Genomic DNA, 25,918 nt, shown 5'->3' with positions numbered 1-25,918 from the left:
CATACCCATACGACAATGAGTGTAGTGTTGCAACTGTAAGGGCTATTTTAATACGTTTGGTAATAAAATAACCCTAACACTTGTGAGATGTGTTTATATGTGTAAATATCAGTAGATATGTTACTGGCTAAGAGTAAATTAAGATGGCACACAGCACAAATTGAAAATTTTAACTTTCGCCTGAAAAAAAAAGCAATTTCAGGATATTTTTTTTTAGAAATCATGTAGATCCAAGCTTTCAAGCTGTCCCAGATCATAGAACTATATGTCTCTATTCACATTTTCACTTAGATAAAGTGAAGCATTCATAAGCTAGAGAGGATACAGTACAGAAATTTCAGGCAAGGATTCCAATATTTACACATGTTGCACAACGTGTGTTATTTTAACTTTATGATGTACCAAACTATATATTTCACTTGTATATATCACTAATGGTGTTCACTACATCTAAATAGAGCAGTTTGGGCTTTATTTGAAGGCCCTAAGCCCTTTCTAAGCTCTTTCTAAGTCTCTGTGTTCATTCAACTTTTTTCAGATCCAGCCCTCTCTCTCTGTTCAGGGCTGCAGCTCAGCCCCCCTTTCTCCGATTTTCGCCATTGAGCCCTCCTATAAGCCAATAGAATTGCAGGGAATTGAAAGTTAGATGATTGACAGCACTAATAGCCAATCAGAATAAAAAACGTCCCATCTGATGTCAGATCTGAAATCCAATTTGCTGAGACTACATCCCTCCCCAGAAGCCGACCAGTATCGGAGAGACACGAATCGAACGGATTCACACGGAGCACATGCAGCTGGACATACAGAGACGTGGAAGTACGGAAATATTTAATTTTTTCGCTGTGATTCGACCAAAAGTGAGTACAATATTCGATAAAGCTGTGTGACTTTTTTGTGCTTGATGCTGAATATCTCTGCGATGGTTTACCGGGGAGAGAAATGGAGGATATCTCCGTAATCTGCGTCAAGCGGACATGCTTTTTCATGCAGCATTTTCGTAGCTAGCACGTAGCAGCTGTTTTCTCTGGTCAGGTCCAGTGATATTGAGTTATGATTTATGATATTTTGTTATTTGTTTGCTTGGCTGATGGGAGTTGTGGCTTGGTTCATGTTGTTCCCAAGTTTCTGATGTTTTTCCAGAACTATAACATCATTATATTCGTTCTTCGTGGGTTCTTTGGCAGTCACTTTGTACACTAAACTCTGTACGTTTTATGTACACTGGCGTCCAAATGGGGGACCTAGGGGCTTAAGCTATTGCTAGATCACCATGAAGTAGTGTATGGACTTGTTGCTTAGATGATTTATTTGATTCAGGAGACGGACGCTGGACTGTGACTAAATGTTACAGTGTAAAACAAGTTGTGTTGCTAATCGCGATTAGCCGTTAGCATTAGCATACTAATCGTTAGCTTTGCTTTCATACTGTTAGCTGTGCATTTGAAACCAGTTGTTAAGACAAGCTATTGCTAGATCACCATGAAGTAGTGTATGGACTTGTTGCTTAGATGATTTATTTGATTCAGGAGACGGACGTTTGACTGTACGAGAGAATCGGGAATTCTCATTTGGATAGATTTATTTGTAACTTGGGATACTCAACTCATGGAACTTTGTACATATGTCATAGGTGATGCAAATACAGATTTCATGTGGATTTTTGGCTTGGCCGTTATAAATTGCCTCGATAGTGCCCCCTGCAAATTTTCAACAAAGCAGCCCCAGCCCCATGTATGAAATTTAGTAGGCACATGTACCACATGTAGATTTAAAAAAAGTCTCTTGAGACTATGCTGTAAACCATACTGGAAGTCTGGTCTGATCTTTGTGTGCATTTTCCATTCATTTTTGACCATTTCTAGGTGCTATACTTAAACAAACTCCTCCTAGGGAGTTTTTCAGATCCACTACAATCTAAAGACCTTTGTGATTAAAAGTTATCAAAAGCTTTACGTTTGATTGAATGGTGTAGCCGTGGCGTGGCGGCCATTTTATGTGACTCCCCATGAAACAGCAAGCTGATGTATCTCCACTTGACTTGTTCAAATCTGTCCCAAACTTGCCATGCTTCATAACAGTCATGGCTTGAGGATGTCTACAAGCCAATTTTCCATCTAAGTCAAAGCGCCACCTAATGGCGAAAGGAAATCAGCGTTATTTGACAAATGATATCCGATTCACATGAAAGTTACATGATGTTGTCTACACTTGATATAGAGCAACATAAATTATGTTGACGCACGTTGTTTAGTGCCACACAGTGGTTGCAGGAAGTGGTGGACTATTTGCAAAGCACAATTTTTAGGGTCAAATACTCCAAGCAGGAAAAAAACGTCTAACTCGTGGTCGCATTATCTGATGGTCGTGGTGGTTCTTGGCCGCGTAAGCTGAGGTCTCGTAAGTACCCTCGACGTACGCAAAGATGCGAGGGCCCGCTCATCGCTGCTTGCAGCTTTAATTAGGGCCCGAGCCACCGACAACGTCGGGCCAGCGAAGGCCCTATTGAGTTTCTAAGGGGTTTTATTAGGGCCCGAGCCACCGACAACGTCGGGCCAGCGAAGGCCCTATTGAAATTCTATGGGGTATTATTATTATTATTATTATTATTCTGATTTTTATTTTTGTACTTTGGGCGCATATTTGGGATACTTGCCATGCATGAAAACTCACCAAATTTTGCAGACTTGTCAGGCCTGGTGAAAATAGAGGTATGATATAGGTTTCATATATGTGTGAAAAGAAATGGCTCTCTAGCGCCCCCTCAAAGTTGGACCGGCGACGCCCCTCGGCCAGTACGTCCGATTTACTCGAAATTCGACACACATGTCCAGATCCACTAGCTCTAAAAAAAAGCCTCTCAGACCCCTAATCTCCGCCTACCTAGATTTTCCGCCATCTTGAATTTTGTGAAAAACACATTTTTGAGAACTACTCCTACATGCTAAGTCCGATTGCTACCAAATTATCTGTGAATCATTATTGGATCTAGATCACATGAAGTTATCAAAAGCTTGTTGATATCTTAAAGCGTTTAGAAGATACGGACCAATGAACTTCTTGGAGCGTGGCTTGTTTTTCAATACACATAACTTCTCAACCGTGTAACCTAAAATCACCAAATTCGCAGTATATGTGCACATCGCATGGTGGAACATACCCTGCAATTTGTATTCCATTCAACCAATAGGGGGCGCTACAGTAACTCACTGAATTTCAGTTTTTTGGTGATTTTTTGCGTTTTCAGCCTTTGTATTTGAACGAACTCCTCCTAGAGAATTCATGCGATCAACTTCAAATTTGGTCAGGATGCTCTTAAGACCTTTGTGATGAAAAGTTATCAAAAGCTAGAGTTTTCATCAAAGAACCTTGACGTGGCGGGGCGGCCATTTTGCCTCATTGGCCGGGAAGAAAGAAGTTGTTATAACTCCAAGGTACATTATTCAATCTGCACGAAATATCTTATGCATGATGCTACTTCAACTCTTAGCACATTTCAATTGAAAAATGTTCAATAACTCATAGTGCCACCTACTGGCAAAAGGAAATGTCATATTTTATACTTTTATTTACTCCTCCTAGCCAGTTCACCAGATCAGTCTGAAATTTTGTAAAGACAGTCTTAACACGTTGATGATGCACCATCATGAATATTGGGAGTTTTCGTTGAACGCTGTTGCCGCGGCAACGCTTCATTCGCCATGAAAAAGTAGGCTGATGGATCAGTGGCTTGCGATGCTCAAAAACTCATGGAACTTTATACATGTGTTATAGGTAATGGGAAGACATATTTTATATGGGTGTTTGGCTAGCGCCCCCTACAATATATCAAAAGAGCAGCCCCAGCGCTACGTTTGAGGTACCTGTATGAAACTTGGTAGGATTATGTATCTCAGAGAGACTTACAAATAAGTCTCTTGGGACCATGCTCTAAACCGTACCGGAAGTCGGCCATTTTGATTTTTGTGTCATTTTTCAATGGATTTAGGCTCATTTCTAGTCGCTATACTTTAACGAACTCCTCCTAGGCACTTTGTCGGATCCACTTCAAATTTGGTCGGTACAGTCTCAAGACCTTTGTGATTAAAAGTTATCAAAAGCTTTACGTTTGACGGAATGGCTTAGCCGTAGCGGGCGGCTACTTTACGTGACTCCCCATGAAAAAAGCTGATGTAACTCAGCCGGACTTGTTCCAAACGCTCCTAAACTTCCCATGCTTGATAACACTCATGGCCTGAGGATGTCTACAAGCTAATTTTCACTAATACTCACAGCGCCACCTGCTGGCCAAAGTAATTCTGCTTTTTTTGACAACTGGCATCCGATTTACATGACTTTTACACAATGTCGTCTACAGTTGTTATAGAGCAACATAAAACATGTTTTTGCATGCTCTGTAGCACCACACAGCGGATACAGGATGCTGTGGACTATTTGCATAGCATCATTTCCTGCGTCACGCGGTCCAAGCAGAAAAAAATCATCGGACTCTGACGCGCGTTGTCCGACTGTCGCAGACGATCTCGGCTGCATACGTTGGAGTCCCGCCAGCACCCCCGACGTGCGGGAGGAGGCGAGGGCCCGTTCATCACTGCTTGCAGCTTTAATTAGGGCCCGAGCCACCGACAACGTCGGGCCAGCGAAGGCCCTATTGAAATTCTATGGGATATTATTATTATTATTAGGGCCCGAGCCACCGACAACGTCGGGCCAGCGAAGGCCCTATTGAAATTCTATGGGGTATTATTAGGGCCCGAGCACCGATGTAGTCAGAGCGGAGGACCTATTGTTATTCTAATGTTTTTCATTATTATTAGGGCCCGAGCACCGACGTAGTCGGAGCGGAGGACCTATTGTTATTCTAATGTTTTTTATTAGGGCCCGAGCACCGACGTAGTCGGAGCGGAGGACCTATTGTTATTCTAATGTTTTTTATTATTATTATTATTATTATCGTACCAGTTTCATCGCAAAAAGGAGGTGCTTGGGATACTGGGAATCTTTTGAAATTTGGCACAAAATTCAATCGTGGTGAAAATTCCAGTATTATTGGGGTGTCCAGCTGCGGCATGACATTTTGGCTCGATAGCGCCCCCTACAGAGTAGCCCCAACTTTGGGTTTCACCTAGCTGTATGAAATTTGGTAGGTATGTGAAACGTGATGGGACGCACAAAAAAGTCAAAAGGATGTATATCCTAAACCAAACAGGAAGTCGGCCATTTCGAATTTTATGACGTTTTTGGACCGTTTCAAGGCGCCGTACTTTAACGAACTCCTCCTAGAGATTAAACCCGATTGCCTTCAGATTTGGTCAGTATGCTCTTGAGATCTTGGCAGTGAAACGATACTCAAAGATCAAAAAGTTATCGAACTATGTGTCCGTGGCGTGGCGGCAAAAAAACACCATTCGCCATGAAACAGGAAGTTGTTGTAACTCGGCTGTACATTGCCTAATCTGCTCCAAATTTCTCATATGTCATAACATCCTGACCCTGAACACATGCATATGACAATTTAGAATCATAGTAATAGCGCCACCTAGTGGCAACAGGAAGTCATAGGTTGTGTACTTTGACACCCTACTGCTCACAGATTAATCGGATCCCTCTCAAATTTTGTCACAAAAGCCTTAAGACCTTGATAATGCTTCATTGTGAAAATTGTAGGAAGTTGTCGAAGCGTGGCGACGTGGCGGCTCTGCGAATTTCAATCCTTCGCCATGAACGAATAAACTGATGTAACTCGACTCCGCATCATCAGATCTTTACCAGATTTCACATGTTTGATTAAACTCCAGGCCTGAAGACATCTGCAAGCCAATTTTGAATCATAGTCATAGCGCCACCTACTGGCAACAGTAAGTTAAAGTCTTTATACTTTGGCTTGTTTCTCTTAGTTGGAAAATCAGATCAACATCAAATTTGTTCCACACAAATGTAAGAAGTTCATAATGCCAGTTCTCTAAGCTTTTGATGTTTCGTTGAACGCCGTTGCCGTGGTAACGCAGTCTTCGCCGTGAAAAACGATGGTCATTTGGAGAGGTTAAAAAAGCTCGAAACACAAGCAAACTTGACACACAGATCACAAGGCCAAAATGTAGTTCTATAATATGATTTTATTCAATCAGAGTGTTAAATCGGCTCAATAGCGCCCCCTACAAAATTTCGACGAAGCAGCCCTCGCAGTACGTTTCACATAGATTAACAAAATTTGGTAGGCACATGTATCACATGTGGACTTAAATAAAAGTCTCTTGGGGCCATGCCCTAAACCCAACCGGAAGTCAGCCATTTTGAATTTAGTCTGAATTTCTAGTGTCGTTTTTTCAATTTCCAGGCACTCTACTTTAACGAACTCCTCCCAGGGAATTAATCAGATCAACTTAGAATTTGGTCAGAACAATCTAAAGACCTTTGTGATTAAAAGTTACTCAAAGCTTGTTGTTTCGTGAAATGCCGTTGCCGTGGCGACGCATTCCTCGCCATGAAAAACAAAGGTGTTTTTGAGGGGCTAAAAACACTCAAAACAAAATCAAACTTGTCACACATATTTAAAATCCTGAATGTAGTTATCTGATGTGATTTTAATGCTTCAGAGTGGCAACTCGGCTCGATAGCGCCCCCTACAATATTTCGACGATGCAGCCCTCGCAGTACGTTTCACCTAGATGTATGAAATTAAGTAAGCAGGTGTATCACATGTAGACTTAAAAAAAAGTCTTAGGGGTCCATGCTCTAAACCCAACCGGAAGTCAGCCAATTTGAATTTTGTATGAATTTCTTGTGGTTTTATTTCCTTTTCCAGGTGCTGCACTACGAACTCCTCCTAGGGAAATAATCCGATCAGCTTAGAATTTGGTCAGAACAACCTAAAGACCTTAACGATTAAAAGTTACTAAAAGCTTGATGTTTCATCGGATAACATGGACTTGGTGTCGCGGCAATTTTACATGATTCGCCATCATCCATCAAGCTTTTGTAACTCAACCTTACTTTGTCAAAACTGCCCCAAACTTGACATGCTTGATTGCTGTCGTGATTTTAGGTCTTCTGCATGCCAATATTAACTCATAGTCATAGCGCCACCTACTGGCAACCACGGACGTAAACTGAATTCTATAATAACAGCGGCCCAAACAGGGTTTGTGGGCACACCATGAGAAAAAGACTTCTCTGATCTAAATATGTGCAAACTAAGATGCTTGGAGAACAAAAGTTAATCAACAGTGTTTTTCAAACCATGTCAGTGGGCATTAGTATACATGATCTGTCTAGAGCTTCTACATGAGAATCAGGTTAAATGTTACAATGAGTGCTTCACACTACAATCTAAAGTTACAGAAGAGCTTAAAATGAAAACAGTGTCAAATTAAAGTGTTCAAGTAAAAACAAATGACACTGCTGTTCTGTTAACTTTCATGTAAGTCCAAATACAATCAGTAGGACACTGCAGGGAGTTGAACTCCATCCCAGTAACCTGACAGTCTGTTATGTTACAAATACTGAAGCACATTCACACGTTCATTTTCTTAATGATCTTAACAGGCTTACATTTATGATTGTATCGGAGGTACACTCAAAACATTTGAGGCTTAAGACCTGGCAACATGGTCTTGCTATGCTGCTGGTCGACGCAGGAAATATCATCTAACTTGTGCATGCAATGTATGATGGTCACAGAAATGCATTGCCGCATCAACCAGAGTCCTGCCAGTACCCTCGACGTGTGTGACGTTGCGAGGGCCCGATCAATGCTGCTTGCAGCTTTAATTATTATTAATATTATTATTATTATTATTATTATTATTATCGTACCAGTTTCATCGCAAAAAGGAGGTGCTTGGGATACTGGGAATCTTTTGAAATTTGGCACAAAATTCAATCGTGGTGAAAATTCCAGTATTATTGGGGTGTCTAATATGTGCATGACATTTTGGCTCGATAGCGCCCCCTACAGAGTAGCCCCAACTTTGGGTTTCACCTAGCTGTATGAAATTTGGTAGGTATGTGGAACGTGATGGGACGTACAAAAAAGTCAAAAGGAGGTATATCCTAAACCAAACAGGAAGTCGGCCATTTTGAATTTTATGACGTTTTTGGACCGTTTCAAGGCACCGTACTTTAACGAACTCCTCCTAGAGATTAAACCCGATTGCCTTCAGATTTGGTCAGTATGCTCTTGAGACCTTGGCAGTGAAACGATACTCAAAGATCAAAAAGTTATCGAACTATGTGTCCGTGGCGTGGCGGCAAAAAAACACCATTCGCCATGAAACAGGAAGTTGTTGTAACTCGGCTGTACATTGCCTAATCTGCTCCAAATTTCTCATATGTCATAACATCCTGACCCTGAACACATGTATATGACAATTTTGAATCATAGTAATAGCGCCACCTAGTGGCAACAGGAAGTCATAGGTTGTGTACTTTGACACCCTACTGCTCACAGATTAATCGGATCCCTCTCAAATTTTGTCACAAAAGCCTTAAGACCTTGATAATGCTTCATTGTGAAAATTGTAGGAAGTTGTCAAAGCGTGGCGACGTGGCGGCTCTGCGATTTTCAATCCTTCGCCATGAACGAATAAACTGATGTAACTCGACTCTGCATCATCAGATCTTTACCAGATTTCAAATGTTTGATTAAACTCCAGGCCTGAAGACATCTGCAAGCCAATTTTGAATCATAGTCATAGCGCCACCTACTGGCAACAGTAAGTTAAAGTCTTTATACTTTGGCTTGTTTCTCTTAGTTGGAAAATCAGAACATCAAATTTGTTCCACACAAATGTAAGAAGTTCATAATGCCAGTTCTCTAAGCTTTTGATGTTTCGTCGAACGCCGTTGCCGTGGTAACGCAGTCTTCGTCGTGAAAAACGATGGTCATTTGGAGAGGTTAAAAAAGCTCGAAACACAAGCAAACTTGACACACAGATCACAAGGCCAAAATGTAGTTATATAATATGATTTTATTCAATCAGAGTGTTAAATCGGCTCAATAGCGCCCCCTACAAAATTTCGACGAAGCAGCCCTCGCAGTACGTTTCACATAGATTAACAAAATTTGGTAGGCACATGTATCACATGTGGACTTAAATAAAAGTCTCTTGGGGCCATGCCCTAAACCCAACCGGAAGTCAGCCATTTTGAATTTGGTCTGAATTTCTAGTGTTGTTTTTTCAATTTCCAGGCGCTCTACTTTAACGAACTCCTCCCAGGGAATTAATCAGATCAACTTAGAATTTGGTCAGAACAATCTAAAGACCTTTGTGATTAAAAGTTACTCAAAGCTTGATGTTTCGTGAAATGCCGTTGCCGTGGCGACGCATTCCTCGCCATGAAAAACAAAGGTGTTTTTGAGGGGCTAAAAACACTCAAAACAAAATCAAACTTGTCACACACATTTAAAATCCTGAATGTAGTTATCTGATGTGATTTTAATGCTTCAGAGTGGCAACTTGGCTCGATAGCGCCCCCTACAATATTTCGACGATGCAGCCCTCGCAGTACGTTTCACCTAGATGTATAACATTTGGTAAGCAGATGTATCACATGTGGATTTAAAAAAAAGTCGTAGGGGTCCATGCTCTAAACCCAACCGGAAGTCAGCCATTTCTAATTTTGTATGAATTTCTTGTGTATTTTTCCCATTTCCAGGTGCTGTACTACGAACTAGTCCTAGGTAATTAATCAGATCAGCTTAGAATTTGGTCAGAACAATCTAAAGACCTTTGCGATTAAAAGTTTAGAATTCATCAAACATGGACTTGGTGTAGCGGCCATTTTACATGGTTCGCCATCATCCATCAAGCTGTTGTAACTCAACTGTACTTTGTCAAAACTGTCCCAAAGTTGACATGCTTGATTACTGTCATGATTTTAGGACATCTGCATGCCAATATTAACTCATAGTCATAGCGCCACCTACTGGCAACCACGGACGTAAGCAGGATTCTATAATTACAGCGGCCCGAACACTGAACTTAATAAAAGGGTTTGTGGTCACACCATGAGAAAAAGACTTCTCTGATCTAAATATGTGCAAACTAAGATGCTTGGAGAGCAAAAGTTAGACAACAGTGGTTCTCAAACCATGTCAGTGGGCATTAGTATAAATGATCTGTCCAGAGCTTCTACATGAGAATCAGGTTAAATGTTATAATGAAGTTACAGAAGAGCTTAAAATGAAAACAGTGTTAAATTGAAGTGTTCAAGTAAAAGCAAATGACACTGCTGTTCTGTTAACTTCCATGTAAGTCCAAATACAATCAGCAGGACACTGCAGGGAGTTGAACCCCATCCCAGTAAACTGACAGTTTGTTATGTTTCAAACATTGAAACGCATATACGCACATTCATTTTCTTAATGATCTTAACAGGCTTACATCTATGATTTTATTGGGGGTACACTTAAAAACATTTGAGGCTTAAGACCTGGCAACATGATCTTGCTACGCTGCTTGTCGACGCAGGAAAAATCATATAACTCGTGAACACAGTGTATGACGGTCACAGAAATGCATGGCCGCGTCAACCAGAGTCCTGCCAGTACCCTCGACGTGCGTGAAGTTGCGAGGGCCTGATCAATGCTGCTTGCAGCTTTAATTATTATTATTATTCTGATTTTTATTTTTGTACTTTGGGCGCATATTTGGGATACTTGCCATGCATGAAAACTCACCAAATTTTGCAGACTTGTCAGGCCTGGTGAAAATAGAGGTATGATATAGGTTTCATATATAGGTGAAAAGAAATGTCTCTCTAGCGCCCCCTCAAAGTTGGACCGGCGACGCCCCTCGGCCAGTATGTCCGATTTACTCGAAATTCGACACACATGTCCAGATCCACTAGCTCTACAAAAAAGCCTCTCAGACCCGTAATCTCCGCCTGGAAAATTTTTCCGCCATCTTGAATTTTGTGAAAAACACATTTTTGAGAACTCCTCCTACACACTTGGTCCGATTGCTACCAAATTTTCTGTGGATCATTATTGGATCAACATCACATGAAGTTATCAAAAGCTTGTTGATATCTTAAAGCGTTAAGAAGATACGGACCAATGAACTTCTTGGGGCGTGGCTTGTTTTTCAATACACATAACTTCTCAACCGTGTATCCCAAAATCACCAAATTTGCAGTATTTGTGCATATTGCATGGTGGAACATACCCTGCAATTTTCATTCCATTCAACCAATAGGGGGCGCTACAGTAACTCACTGAATTTCAGTTTTTTGGTGATTTTTCACGTTTTCAGCCTTTGTATTTGAACGAACTCCTCCTAGAGAATTCATGCGATCGACTTCAAATTTGGTCAGCATGCTCTTAAGACCTTTGTGAAGAAAATTTATCAAAAGCTAGAGTTTTCATCGAAGAACCTTGACGTGGCGGGGCGGCCATTTTGCCTCATTGGCCGGGAAAAAAGAAGTTGTTATAACTCCAAGGTACATTATTCAATCTGCACGAAATTTCTTATACATGATGCTACTTCAACCCTTAGCACATTTCAATTGAAAAATGTTCAATAACAAATAGCACCACCTACTGGCAAAAGGAAATGTTATATTTTATACTTTTATTTACTCCTCCTAGCCAGTTCACCAGATCAGTCTGAAATTTTGTAAAGACAGTCTTAACACGTTGATGATGCACCATCATGAATATTGGGAGTTTTCGTTGAACGCTGTTGCCGCGGCAACGCTTCATTCGCCATGAAAAAGTAGGCTGATGGATCAGTGGCTTGCGATGCTCAAAAACTCATGGAACTTTATACATGTGTTATAGGTAATGGGAGGACATATTTTATATGGGTGTTTGGCTTGGCCGTTTTAAATTGCCTCCATAGCGCCCCCTACAATATTTCAAAAGAGCAGCCCCAGTGCTACGTTTGAGGTACCTGTATGAAACTTGGTAGGATTATGTATCTCAGAGAGACTTACAAATAAGTCTCTTGGGACCATGCTCTAAACCGTACCGGAAATCGGCCATTTTGATTTTTGTGTCATTTTTCAATGGATTTAGGCTCATTTCTAGTCGCTATACTTTAACGAACTCCTCCTAGGCACTTTGTCGGATCCACTTCAAATTTGGTCGGTACAGTCTCAAGACCTTTGTGATTAAAAGTTATCAAAAGCTTTACGTTTGACGGAATGGCTTAGCCGTAGCGGGCGGCTACTTTACGTGACTCCCCATGAAAAAAGCTGATGTAACTCAGCCGGACTTGTTCCAAACGCTCCTAAACTTCCCATGCTTGATAACACTCATGGCCTGAGGATGTCTACAAGCTAATTTTCACTAATACTCACAGCGCCACCTGCTGGCCAAAGTAATTATGCGTTTTTTGACAACTGGCATCCGATTTACATGACTTTTACACAATGTCATCTACAGTTGTTATAGAGCAACATAATACATGTTTGTGCATGCTCTGTAGCACCACACAGCGGATACAGGATGCTGTGGACTATTTGCATTGCATCATTTCCTGCATCACGCGGTCCAAGCAGAAAAAAAGCATCGGACTCCGACGCGCGTTGTCCGACTGTCGCAGACGATCTCGGCTGCATAGGTTGGAGTCCCGCTGGCACCCCCGACGTGCGGGAGGAGGCGAGGGCCCGTTCATCGCTTCTTGCAGCTTTAATTATATTCGTTACTGATGAGTGCACGTTATGAGTGGATTAACTTTTGGATGCATGCGTTGCCCCCGCCGATGGGGGCGCTCGGGCCAGATTGGTTAAATGTTGGTCATTGACAGAAAGTCAAAGTTGAAACAAGATGTCGGCCTGTTTACTGTGATGGACTGTGTTTACCATCGTCATTTTCTCTTCCAAATAAATTTGGCTATGGGGGTTTGTTTAAAACCATTTGCGTGATCATAATTTTATTAGTTCACCTGTGTGCTCAAACAATACTGGTTCTGTGTCATTAGACATTTAGAGAATACCTACATTTGCATTTCTTGACTTTCTACAGAACTGGTATTGTCATGTTTTCCTCCCAAGGCAGTTCAGCTCTAAACAACATATACAGCTTTTTAAAAAGCAGCCTTTGAGAAGTTTTATTTAAAAATTCCCCAGAGTATGATGATGATGGAGCCCGCTGTATACTAGAATATAAAAGTTGGCTTCAATCCGACTACTGAAACCCCTACAGACCTGATGAATGTGCTTTGAAGTTTACTTTGCATTAAAACAGCCCTCAGGATGTGATCCGTGCAAACTGACAGAAATGTGTTCATACGTATGCACTAATTACATATGGTTACATATGATAGCTGGTATATACACATAATGCATAGAAACATATGCAAACACATTGTAATGTATAACCTTCTCACGTACCATCATATTGTAAACCATTTATATGATTTAAAGCTATATGTAACTAGAGCTGAGTTTAGGGATTATGGATTACATGTAACTGAATTTCAGGATGTGAATTATAAAGAAACTGCCAGATTACACACTATAGTACTGAGAGCATTTTATTGACTATTTCAAGTAATACTTTGGTACAAAGCTATTCAGAGGCAGAGACAAGTTTACAATGTGGCAATGTCAGTCTGTCAGTAAATCTGTCAACATTTTGGGTCACATTAATTCAGATATTTACTCTAGATATTCACAATCCAGGATGATTTTATAATTTTGTAAACCTCCTGTCCACTAATGTCACTGTCAGGTCAGACAAACTTATCTGAAAATTTCATGGACTGATTCATATGAAATTTGGAGTGAATATGCATATTTCCAGTCAATGACGGACTGGCCATCTGGAGCAGTTTTCTTGGTGTTACTGAAATTCCCACTGTGCAAATATCAAGCCAAAATTCCTACTTGTCCAAAAAAAAAATCACTAATTGGCAGAGTGCCAAGAAATGTGTTGAGCACATTCATGATCCCCAGAAGATACACCATTTATAGTCTAAGTATTTTACAGACTGTCTTATTAGTCAATGTTTGGCCAAAGTCTGTTCCAAATATTTTGTAATCTGAAAACATGGTCACAATCATTGTTTGTTCTTACCAATACTTTGCTATTGTGAGGTCCAAAAAAGATTCTGCAGTGTTTAGATGACAGATTATGTAAAGTGCAGACTAACCAGGTGTTTATGTCAATAACATAAATGAGATACAATGACAGCTATGATGGCTATCTTATGGTTTATAAGGGGGAGATTACTCAAAAATATTCCTAGTGCTCTAATGTTTAAAATTAAAGCTGGGGAACCCCAACATCATAAAAATACAGCAATCAATAAACATGTTATGTGAAAATGTTTTTAGTTTGGTGTGGAAGAACTTTGACCTCAACCCCATGCGACACTTTTGGGATGAACACTGACTGCGAGAAAGGAATTTATGATCATAGGCTGACTTCAGAGCCTGCAGTCAGGTTCCAAAATCTTGTGGAAAGCCTTTCCAGAGGAGTGGTGGCTGTTAGAGCAGATCGATGCTGATTAACAATGTTTGGGTGTCTACATACTATAAATGCTGTTTTAAAGTAATAAAATGTTTATTACTGCATATAAAATGGAAATTTGTGCAATTGGTTTTCACATTTATTTATACAAGTGAATCTATGCAGTACTATACAACTGAGGAGCAAATGTAAATATCTATTCATTAGTGATGGACTATTGTTAAAAATATAGAAGTTGACTTTCCACATTTTGGTCACCAATTCACAAACTTAGAAGTTGATCCCTGCCAAACAGCAGCTGTCCAAATCGTTGATGCCCATGCTGACCTGCAATAGTGGCCCATATCTGGCTCTGGTGATGTGTGCTGACTGACAGCGGTGCCAAAGCTGGCATCCTGACAGCTCTGCTGTTGGGGCTTGTCAGTTTTAGCGGGACACAGATTTGATCCAGACCCAACCTCTTTGACCTCTTGACAGGATTTTTGCTCAGAGCTGCAGTGCTGACACTGGCACACAAACACACACACAAACCCTAGGCAGACACAAATACACACACACACACACACCCTAGGCAGACACAGACACGTGCACAAACTTGGCAGACTGGCAAATATTTCATCACCCCGTGTAATGGAGGAGCTTTAGGGTGTTGTACTCTACAGGAACGACAGGATTATTGCGAGGTACAGGTCAGCGAATGGCAATGGATATCCTATTTTTTTTGCAGCATAAGTGTGCCCATTAAAGCTCATGTCAGCGGAGACAGGGCCGCCATTGCAATTTGAACAGTTTCATTAGGAGCAGAAGTTCATTTTTGTGACGGCCGCAGCATGCAGGCGCTGCAGACCTGCACGTTACGTCACATGGAGATGTAGAGCACATCGTCTTATCTGTAGTACATTCGAACAAGCACATTCACGTTGTTTCTCCCTCCTCTAAACTTCTTCATATTATAAATGGTTGAATAAGTGCATAAAATGGGAGAACAACTTCAGAGTAATACTATACGTGCATGGTTCATTTAAAGTAGATTAGCCAGACTTGTCAAGCTGTCGTCCAATCGGAGATAGTTTAACCCTCCAGCCAGACATTTACCAGTTGGAGAAGATAAACAATGTTCGGTAAGATAAAAGTGATTTCCAGCATATAATTTCGCCTGACAATCTTGTCTGGCGAGTGTAACTTTTTTTAAGTAGTTGACACTTCAAAGTGTTCTTTGTGTCTGAGCTGCGACCGTGTGGGAGAAGAGGGGAGGGAGGAGGCGGTGCACTGCCACTCCGCAGAGACTTGTCTGGGAGTGTGTGTGTACACTAGATGTTGTTAGACTTAGGGATGTACCAGAAAGTTAACCCGAATAAATTCCAGATCAAAAGCTTCATACAAGTTTAGGTGGCTTTGTCTTCCTCTACTCCTGTGAAAATAACAATCAATTGAAATACGCTAAGATACTAACAATGTTTCAAATGGACTATATTAAAGCTCTTATCATGGCAGAAACATGATGTCTATCCACATTGCATCTAAAATCCATAGCTTAGTATAATTCCAGCCTGGAGACAAGCAACCAAGGGATTGAGAAGCAGGCGACTACAGAACGAGATAAGAATGGTCCAAATAATACACAGAAAATATTGCACAAAGCATTAGCGGCACACTCTGTACCTTGATGGTCTTGGCAGCAACAATGTTGGACAGATTCTTTTTGGCCACCTGGAAACCTTTGCCTGTCGGTTGAAAGCTTGGTCCCTGTGAGGATTTGATAAGAAAACAGAATAGTTATCAACGCTGATCATCTATCAAAAAAAAAAGAGCAAATGGCCGCAAAGAAAATATCACACGTGCACATTAGGCAAGAAAACTGTAAAAGATCACAAAAAGCAGAAAAGGTCCAAAGGGTGTAAAAACCCCAGTCGTCTTCAGGAGATAAGAGCGCAGCATATGCAAACGGCCCCTCTGGCACCAAATTAACTACGGAGCCTAAGTTGCCATTACACGTGTATAACTTGCCCCAGGGATAGATCAGTTATGTTTAACAACCCTTGAAATGTGGTGACATTTATATCAATGAAATTTCAACTTTCACTGCTCCACCTCTTATTCCCATACTGCTCTCACACCAAACACATGTTTGGACCACCCAAGGCCAATCAATTTAAAAAAGATTTCCTCACATTTGGAATCAATAAGTAGAGGTTTGAAGTACTGCAACATCAAAAGCAAGAGGGAGATCTTACATTTGAGGTGATGGAAATATGCAGTGACTGGACAAATCCAAGCATAACATCTGACTGCTGAAATACAGTCCTATTTGTCAAAAATGCCGCAGCCTGGAAAATGTACCGTTCCTTAGATATGTTTTTCTAAGTTTACCATTCCTAACCGTTCCATCAGCATCAACCTCTATACTCCACTGTACCTGAGGGGCCATGGTGTGGTCGCAGAGGAAACTCTGGTATTTCAGGGGGATATGGATGCTCTCCTTGGGCCGAAGGTAAACCCTGGGACCTGGGGCACCTTCCTCCAAGTGGAACATGTTCTCCTCCAGCGGGGTTGGGGTTTTGGTAAGTGCTTTGAAGTAACTCCACTCCTCTGTATTAGTGATGGCACTGGATGGAAAGATTAAAGGACACGAGTGAGATGAAAGCAGGCTCCTGTATATTTTAAGGGATCTATCCAGGATCAGAGAGCGACTTGTCGCACTATCAGGAATAGAAGTCTAAACTGAACATTATTCATTACATCCTACAGTATGATAAGATGGAACCAAATGGAACATCAACATGCTGGTGCTGTCCCTACATGTATTTTTCAAGTCCTAACATAAGTTTGCCTAAACATACTGATTGCAGCGGTAAAGAAAATAACAAGGGATTAAAGTCTGTTGGTATCATTTTAGGAAACCGAATGTGTTCATTTAATTTCATGACAATGTCTTTATGCGATTCCACAGGAAAGGTCATGTCTGAGTATCCACAAGGGGAAATCATCAGGAGAGTCTGAATGTGCTCAGTAAATTTAATTAGATTTTATATTTTTGGGGTTTAATGGGATTTTTTCACCTGATGGTGGTGTCAAATGTGTTGTCTTCAAGCCCATGTTGAGATAATAACCCGGAGGGTATCATCTGATTTATTTTTATCAGACTTGATAAAGTGCCTACAGTACAGACATTTTCAAAGGCTGTGTACTCCCTATGACTAGTAAGCTGATCTTCATGAGCACAACCAGTGAAAAGGCCCCTTTAAAGTTAAAATTCCCAGTTTTTTGTTTTGTTTTCTAAATTATGTCCTATAAATCATGTCAGTAAGTAAACTTCATAACAAATGTTACCATATGCTGTGGATTAATGAGAAACTGTAAAACATGCATACACATAAAACCTGCAAACTCTAGTGAAACAGATGACAAGATATGAAACCAAAATCAGGTAGGGAGATCCAGGGGCAACAACACTTTAGTGATTTTAATACGCAAATTAAGCTTTTTGGAGTATATTTTGATTAGAATACAATGAGAAAACAACATCTTGTTTGATGAAAAAAAATACTTTTAACTGCATTTTGATTCTTTCAATCACAATGTCTAACAACGGGCAAGATGGGCCCACAGGATAAGCTGGCACTTGAAGCCAAGTTCACACTACACAAGTCGTCAGATCGCTGTACTGTTCACACTACACAAATTGCCATCTTGTAATCGAAAGGCTTGAAGTCGTTGTAGTTTTCACACTACATCACTAGCCTGCTAGAAATCTGGGATGCGGCTGCGATGCATCAGCCTATGATCTTGGGCATTTGTCAGGGAGATGGAAAAACTGTCGGCGAGTGGAAAATCAGGGCTGAAGTCAAGCAGTGTGAACTTGGCCTAAGTAAAAGTACAAGCATTGAAATATACTTAAAGTACCGACAGTAAAAGTACTCATTATGCAGAATGGTCCATTACAGAAAATATATATATATATATATATCATATGATTGGATTATAATTATTGATGCATTAATGTGTTCATCCTTTAAATGTTGCAGCAGGTAAATGTGGAGTTAAGTTAAATGAATTTATATATATTTTATATTTTACTTTACATACTGCTGGATAGCTTATGCATTTTCCCCTGGTAATAAATAAGGCCTTACTGACATAATAATATTCTGAATTATTTATTGATTACATTATGTATTATTAATCCGAATCTGCAAAGTAACTAAAGTTGTCAGATAAATGAGATGAGAAATGTCAGAGACACAGAAGCCACAAACACCAGAACAACAATGATGTGGTGCAATTTATCTTTTGCATTTACAAAGATGTACTGAACTGACACCAGGTCAGCTAGTAGAGCAGTCTCTATCTAAGAATCTGCAATAACTTTTTTTTTTTTCAGCATGGCAAACAAGTTGTGAGCTCACATAATTCAGCAGTTAAGGAGCAACAAATTACTTGGTGTCATGTTTCTGGCCACCTTCAGAATGTAATTCCAATATTTATTCTTTTAGCAATGTTTTTGGTCTCTACTGTATTTCCTGAGGGACATACCTGGCTCTTTAGCTGTTAAATGCTCCACTATGTTCACCAGCTAGACTCTGAATCCATCTGTCTGCTGTTTGGTGCTGAGCAGGTGTACAGTGGGTTCTGAGCAGGTGTACAGTGGGTTATTAGAGCTTTTTCGCTGAAAACTGCTGCCTGCTTTGGCAGATAATGATGCTATGAGAGTGGTGAGAGTGAACCCAAACAGTGAAGTTGTGGGCCTGACAGCTAAGCAATGAGCCGAAGCTCACTATAATGTTCAGTGAACCCGAGGGGAGCTGCAGATTTGACTATAAAAGTTTTGAAGTTTTGATTTTAAATCGTTGACTTTTTTTATTTTTTTTTAGAAATATCCTTTACATTTGATGCATGACTATGGGAAAACATGGGAAATATTCCTTACATACCAGATATATTCTCTCCAACGGATCAAGCAATAATACAAAACAAAAAACAATACAATTACCTTTAGTAGAGACATACAATTCGGATTTCCCATTCTTACAAACAAATTCTAGCAATGTAAAGTTCACTGTAGAGCCAACAATCGAAGTGAGCTAATTCCACGGTCGAGCAGTCAACACACAAAACACAACGCTTTCCTTTAATTATCGCCAGCAGCTTTAATAAAAGTGTATGGAGGTCAGTGAAAGCCCCTCTTCGATCCCCAACAAATGGATTTCCAGGGAGAAAGCAACAGGTACAGATAAGACGCTCTGACAGAGGGAGGTCTCGTCTCCGCTCTTTCCTCTTCCTTTGAATGCAAACATTTCATGCTCAAATGCATAAAGGGAAGTGCTGCTTTAACTTCAAAGGTTCCAACCCATGAGCACGGAGAGAGGGATTTCTCTAAATAGGAGCACGAGAGTTTATGAATTTCTCAGGGCCCCACCTCGCTAACATTAGGGCGAGATGCAACAGTCAATTCCATTCAATTTAATTGGAGATTCCCACCTGTGCACTTGGCATAAAACATTTTTGTCCGTGGCTCATCACGACAACAAAGAGTCTGTGTGTGTGTGTGTGTGTGTTTCACCTGAGCATAAATAAAAATAAATATATGGGTTGATTCATTTTCAACAAAATAAAATAGAATAAAGTAGGAGGTGAAGAGGACAAACAGGCTGAGACAAATTGAGGAAAAATAGAGAAGGAACAGAATAAAGGTGATTCAAATTATATCAAGAGGGAGACTTGAATGGAGTTGGGAAAGCACAGAGAAGACAGATAATGAGAGGGAGAAATAATGAAAGAGAAAGCAGCAGCAGCAGCCTGGAGAGCAGCAGAGGAGCTGTAGTCTCCTGTCACTCTGCTACTCTGCTAGCCAAACAGTCATGGCCCCACACTTGGCTCTGTGAGGCCAAGTGTGAAAGGTAGCCATGCAAAATGGATGGCAACAGGTAGCAAACGTGTCCTCCACTTCAAGAGGAGCCTTCGGGCTCTAAACAGACATCAAAGCTACAGCGGCCCTAGCCTCTCTCTGAGTACTCTCCCTTCAGGTTGAGGGTCAAACTTTTCCTCCGTTTGTTTCGCTAGAACAAAGCGCTAACCCAAGGCCTTGCTTCTTTTTTAAAAGGAAGCTCCTCATCAAATATTGGTTGAAATATTGACAAGGAAGTCACAGCGGGGTAGCCTCTGCGCACTGACCAGGATAGCAGAGGTATACGGGCCAGTTTTGTTGTTGTTTGCGTACATATTCTTTAGCCCTTCAAAGACTTGGCAGGTTCGTGTAAAAACAACAAGTACAGCTAAGAAATCTCAAAAACAGATACGCATGTGGCAGAGACATAGATGAGGGTTGAATACCGGGAATTCAGATTCTCAGCACAATCCTTTTCCCAGGAAACATTCCTGTGTTCCTATTGTTTGTACCGAAACCAAAAAAAAACACTTAAAGTCCAACTTGAAACGCATTATTACAGCCATTTAAAAACTACTTCTTCAGCTTTGTGTAAAAATATTTTTGTGTGTGTACGAGTACAAAATTTGTTTAAGAAAACTATGCAGGCGGTTCGACAAGTGGATTAATCAGACACAAAGTCTTCAGTACACAAATAAGGGTGCAGGGCAGCACTCAACAAGTAATTTTGGGATCACTATTGCAGTGCCCGTTCGAATGGGTCGATTGCTTGGAATTGGTGCTTGCAGCGTTGTATGACTCCAGGGAAATGAAGCAGAGTTTGATTGTGATGCTAGTATATCCAGCATTAAACTGCATGCACAGCATGCTCGTGGGTCCTTTGCAATACACCCGCCAGGTGTGTAGCAGAAGGGATGGACGGTTCTCGAGATATGTAAAGGACATACCCACAGACAGACAGAGATTCCTTCCTTTATGATTAGATTCAACTCTGATACAGACCTAGCTAATAATTACATTATTACATTTTCCTTCTATCATATCTCCTCATCTCTTCAATGGAGATCACGGTCGCATACAAAACAACATCACACATAACAGCGCTCCCTTTTAATAAAATACAAACCACAGTGTCATAAAATGCAAAAGTGTTGGGGGCAGTGCTGTGTTTAGTGACCTGTCTCAAAACATCTGGAAAAGATGCAAGGTCTCCACCACCAAAGAGTCTCTGAAGCTTTGCTACGCGTGACCTGAATTTGACTCTTGAAACCCGCAGTGTTGCGTTTGAAACACATCAAATGCAGAAGCTTCCTCGCTAATTTACACGTTTCTGGCTCTTGGTGGAGGTGGCAGACGGTTCGGTGTAAAGTGTCACGCTGCCTCATCAGGAAATATATAAATAAACTAACAGGGCGCTAAGCCGGAGAGAGGACAGATGCGGGGATTGATGACTCTCAATTAGACCTGGTAGGCCCGGTGGCCGGGCTAATGCCATAATGATTCATCCATGGCGCACTCCAGCCTTTGTTGATCAACATGATATATGTTAATCCACAACTCAGGCATGAGCAGAATCCATAACAAAAGATTCAGCGCTAGGGGATTAACAACGACGCAAACTGAAGGAAACAAACACCGCATGGATACCAAAAACGGGTGATCCAGAAAATATCAGCCATAATGGCTTCTATTTGTGGATTAAAAGGGTTATTTAGCATCTCCTCAGCTTTATGTCTGCATCTGTGTCAAGGACAACTGATGGTGTGTTGCTGAAGGAGCTTTATCATAGTTATTCATGCAGACACACACATGAAAAATGTGTTCGGAAATGTGTTCGGAAACGTTCATTCATTAATAAAAATACTCTGCGAACAAATTGTAAATGTGTAAGGCACACACACAAAACCAGCTGTCTCAAATAAGAAAATTCAAAGGCTAAATAATGCACCCACTACATACAAACAAGATGTATCTTAAGAGTAAATAAAACCAATTTCAAACGTTAAAACAGGCACACATGCAATCACACGCATCAGTACACACCCACACACACACGCATCATATCAAACTAGCAAGGCGTGAATCAGACTCCCAATAAAACACAGTCACACAAACTTCATCGTGACTTTCTCGTGCTGGATGATGGGATTTTTTAATCAATTTTGTAAAGCAGTTTTGCTTGCATCACTTTATGTGAGGCGCTCCATAATTTACTTAATTTACAGCATCACCATTCCTTTCAGACCCTGTTTATGTTCTCATATTGTTTATGGTTCATTGATGACCGAATGATGGCACCATTAAGGAATGAATCAAGCATCATGATTAAGCAGTCATGGCTGGCAGCACTATCAGCACCATGTGAAGTTTTATGACGCTCCAGTTTCACTTTTGTTTCAGAGGCAGCCTTGGTCTGGTGAGGCCTCCCAAAATGAGAGCTACGAGTTGGTTTAGTGGTAAATTAACTTCAGAATAGGATGCCACTCTTGACTTGTCATGACAGTCCCAATAGTAAGTGTGGAGAGCCATCTGTTTTCCTTCTTCTTCTTGTGTTAATGATGAATATCCAGTGTAATGTTGCTTTACTGCCCTCTACTGTTAAGTCTTTTGTATTCACAGTAACAGCAACCCTTGATGCCAAGAGTGGTGGTGAAAAATTCGGAGCTAAACCATCTCTTCAAAGAACAAAGTTCCGGATTAAATACGTCTCACATTGCGAAGAGACAAGAGCGAGGAGGCGGCATCCTTTCTTAAAGCAGGATGGAAATAGGTTCTATCTCCAGAGCTGCTGAGTCACCTTTGGAGACACGATCGGAGCGTGTGAACACAGTTTCACGGCGGGGCTAAAGAGGGGTGGGAATGGAAAACACATACAGCACAGAAACACATACTCGCAGTTGGTGTGTTAAACTCGGGACACACCTATCAACTCACAACGTTCCTCTATGTTCGTGTCAAATGTAAAAAACAAATAGTTATGGGTGGGATGCCAGCCTGACACCACCACCAGGGTCTCACCTGAGCTCAGGGTCGTCACTGTGAACGGTGACCGTCTGAGGTACGTTAAAGGGATTTTTAAGGACAAACTCCATGTACTCAGCGGAGCCCAGGCTGGCGTAGAGCAGGTGCTGTGTGGTGAAGGCCTGGCTCAGCATGTTGGCGATGCCCTCTGCCTTGCTGCGCTTTTCACTGGGTTTGATCTGACAAAGTTCTCTGGCCAACCGGGCTTCCAAATACTGAAAAAGATGCAGTGTCATGACATTCTGTAAAATATGGAATATTATTACCCAAACTTTCCACTGTACATAAGCATTGAGCACAGTTTACAGAGCAACTTCCTGGTTTCACATTGACCTACCATACTTGACGTCATTTGCATACACTCTGCAACATTTCGGGTGTGCTCACTCTCCGTTTTACCTCATAATATTGTGGTTTAGATAATCTGTTGGATAGTTTGAAAACGTATGACATTTTGGTAGCGATGTTGCCATGTTCCCACATCTCACTCATTACCTTGGTGGTATTTAAAGGCATACAATAACACATGACTACATGACCAATACATCCATGGCTACAGTGTGAGTAAATGTTATAGTTGAAACATGGTGTAGTTGGAATGAATACTCCGCAAACAGGCCAGCTTAATGTTACAAACTTTCCGTTATGGCCATGTGTTGAAATGACCTTTTCAAAACCTTAAAGACAATTACATTTCTCTAAGGCCGGTCAAAACAATTCCACACATCAACGATTTCCATCCCCCACTGAGTGGGGGATGGAAATCTGTATTTTGAAAGAAATCAATATTTTATCCAGTATTTTCTCTTATTGTATCGTTTGCTTCATTTAAACCCTTTATATTATTTAAACAGCATGATGCCAAGGATTCCGGCCAGTAGGTACACTTGTCTTAAAGATACATTTAAAACCTCAAATTGAGTTTTGAAATCAGGTTGGTGTGTGACAATAAATAATACTGAGGTTTTCCACAGGTCTAGTGCATTGAAATTGTGCCGGGGATAAACCTTGACCAAATTAGGCTGTGGCTACCAGCCCAGAAAAGTCAAATTCAAATTGAATTGCAAAGCAACTCTTAAAATTGTGTTCCTGTGTCGAGCAGGACTCAGTAATATTCCACATAGTATTGGCTGTGTTGTGAATGCTTACCACAGGAAATGTAATGTGTAAAATGTCTCAGACAGACATGCACCAGAGCCAAAATCACATTTAGCATGTGCACCCATGGGTGAAAGTACAAGATGTGCCTTCGGGTAGAAGAACAATTAACACCTTCTTATACAGTCACTAAAACACAGAGGGTAGAAGGGCACATCGCCACGAGAATTGCAACACCGGCAAGCTGTGTGGGAGACGCTCCACGCCTGTAAGAAAGCTCCCTCATGACATGTTAAAGAGCCAGAAGGAAAGCCGTTTCTCAGCCTTTGTTGTCCGTTTGAGATTTAAGTGAAGGAGGCACACAGGGACAGACTATTGTGGCTCCGCTTTACACGAGCAGTAAGCAGCTATTCCTGTGTCTCCATTTGCTCAAGTGCGACGTTTGACCTCACCGTGATCTTAGCCTCTTCCTTGCCCTCCCGCTGATGCACGGCAGCCATGCAGTTGAGCTTGCGGCGCCTGCCGTCGGCCTCCTTTAGGTTGTGCTGCCTGTATGTCTCCAGTCTGTGTGCCTGTGCAGCGTTCCTCGCTGTGAAGGAGAAACAGACCGCAATCATGAATACATTTACTGAACAGAGTGGAATCTAATCTCTTCGCCATTTTGACCATATGTTCTGAAAACCCTCCAAATGTCCAAGGGAGAGAGGCGCTGACAGATTAAAGTATTGTTGGAGCACAAGACACAACAGCTTGTACACAGACAACAGTCCAGTCGAACAACTGGCACTGCTACAACTGGGCCGGAGCCCTACTGCTGGGTAAACAGACTCTCTCCTCCCAAATTATCTTTCACCTCCATGGCTATTTACCCTTTACGAGCACAAAAATGTCTAATTAAAATACCTGATTCATCTACAGTCACCAGATAATCCATCCTCATTTGAACTGGATCATGCAAATTACCCATGTACTTTAAACACTATGACTAGAGAATTTGCCTAATCCGGCACTTTGAACAACAGTCAGAGCTGCCCATATTTTTGTCATTTAAAAACAGATTTATTTGATGGACTACTTTTTTTGCAGCATGTAGGAAGATAAACTGACTCACTAAAGTGTGTCTGTAGCACTGTCAAGTACCAAATGCTGATACTGATGATCATACGGCTGCTTGTGTTTGGACATTGAACATTTGCAAACTTAAGCTTCTCTAGATAAATGAGAAAAAAATGAAAAATGTGTATATTCTTCAGTGACTCAGGTATCCCATTGGCACTAGTAAACTTTCCTGGCTCTACTCCAATCACAATCTTCAATAAATGCCGACGGCCGAGAGAGCTTGATGCACTGCTTTTTGTCCCCCGGAAACTGAATTTGTGTTTTAACACAGTTGAAAAATGTCTACATGTGTATTTGCATTGCATTTCTTTAAGTTGTATTTGTTTCTAATTGACTTGTGTTCACAGTGTTTTGCAGATCTCTTCATGTTTTGTCAA

At 41.0% G+C, this 25,918-nt stretch overlaps 1 protein-coding gene across 1 annotated transcript in view; it reads right to left on the bottom strand.

Moving 5' to 3' along the window:
* The window catches only part of nphp4 (nephronophthisis 4), a 172,664-nt gene that overhangs the window by 17,473 nt on the left and 129,273 nt on the right, over window positions 1-25,918 (bottom strand). The window contains exons 19-22 of the mRNA XM_068733608.1: window positions 24,875-25,011; window positions 23,322-23,539; window positions 16,836-17,025; window positions 16,082-16,165 (exon numbers count right to left, since the gene is read on the bottom strand). Of these exons, the coding sequence (XP_068589709.1) occupies window positions 16,082-16,165; window positions 16,836-17,025; window positions 23,322-23,539; window positions 24,875-25,011 (629 nt within the window). The remainder of the gene's footprint in view (window positions 1-16,081; window positions 16,166-16,835; window positions 17,026-23,321; window positions 23,540-24,874; window positions 25,012-25,918) is intronic.

The sequence above is a fragment of the Cebidichthys violaceus genome, unplaced genomic scaffold (assembly GCF_023349555.1).
Source record: "Cebidichthys violaceus isolate CVI_PGR_0920_01 unplaced genomic scaffold, fCebVio1.0.p SCAF_6, whole genome shotgun sequence".
Taxonomy (NCBI): Eukaryota; Metazoa; Chordata; class Actinopteri; order Perciformes; family Stichaeidae; genus Cebidichthys; species Cebidichthys violaceus.
Note: the sequence above shows the minus strand (reverse complement) of the source record. Positions and strands in the feature narration are given on the sequence as shown.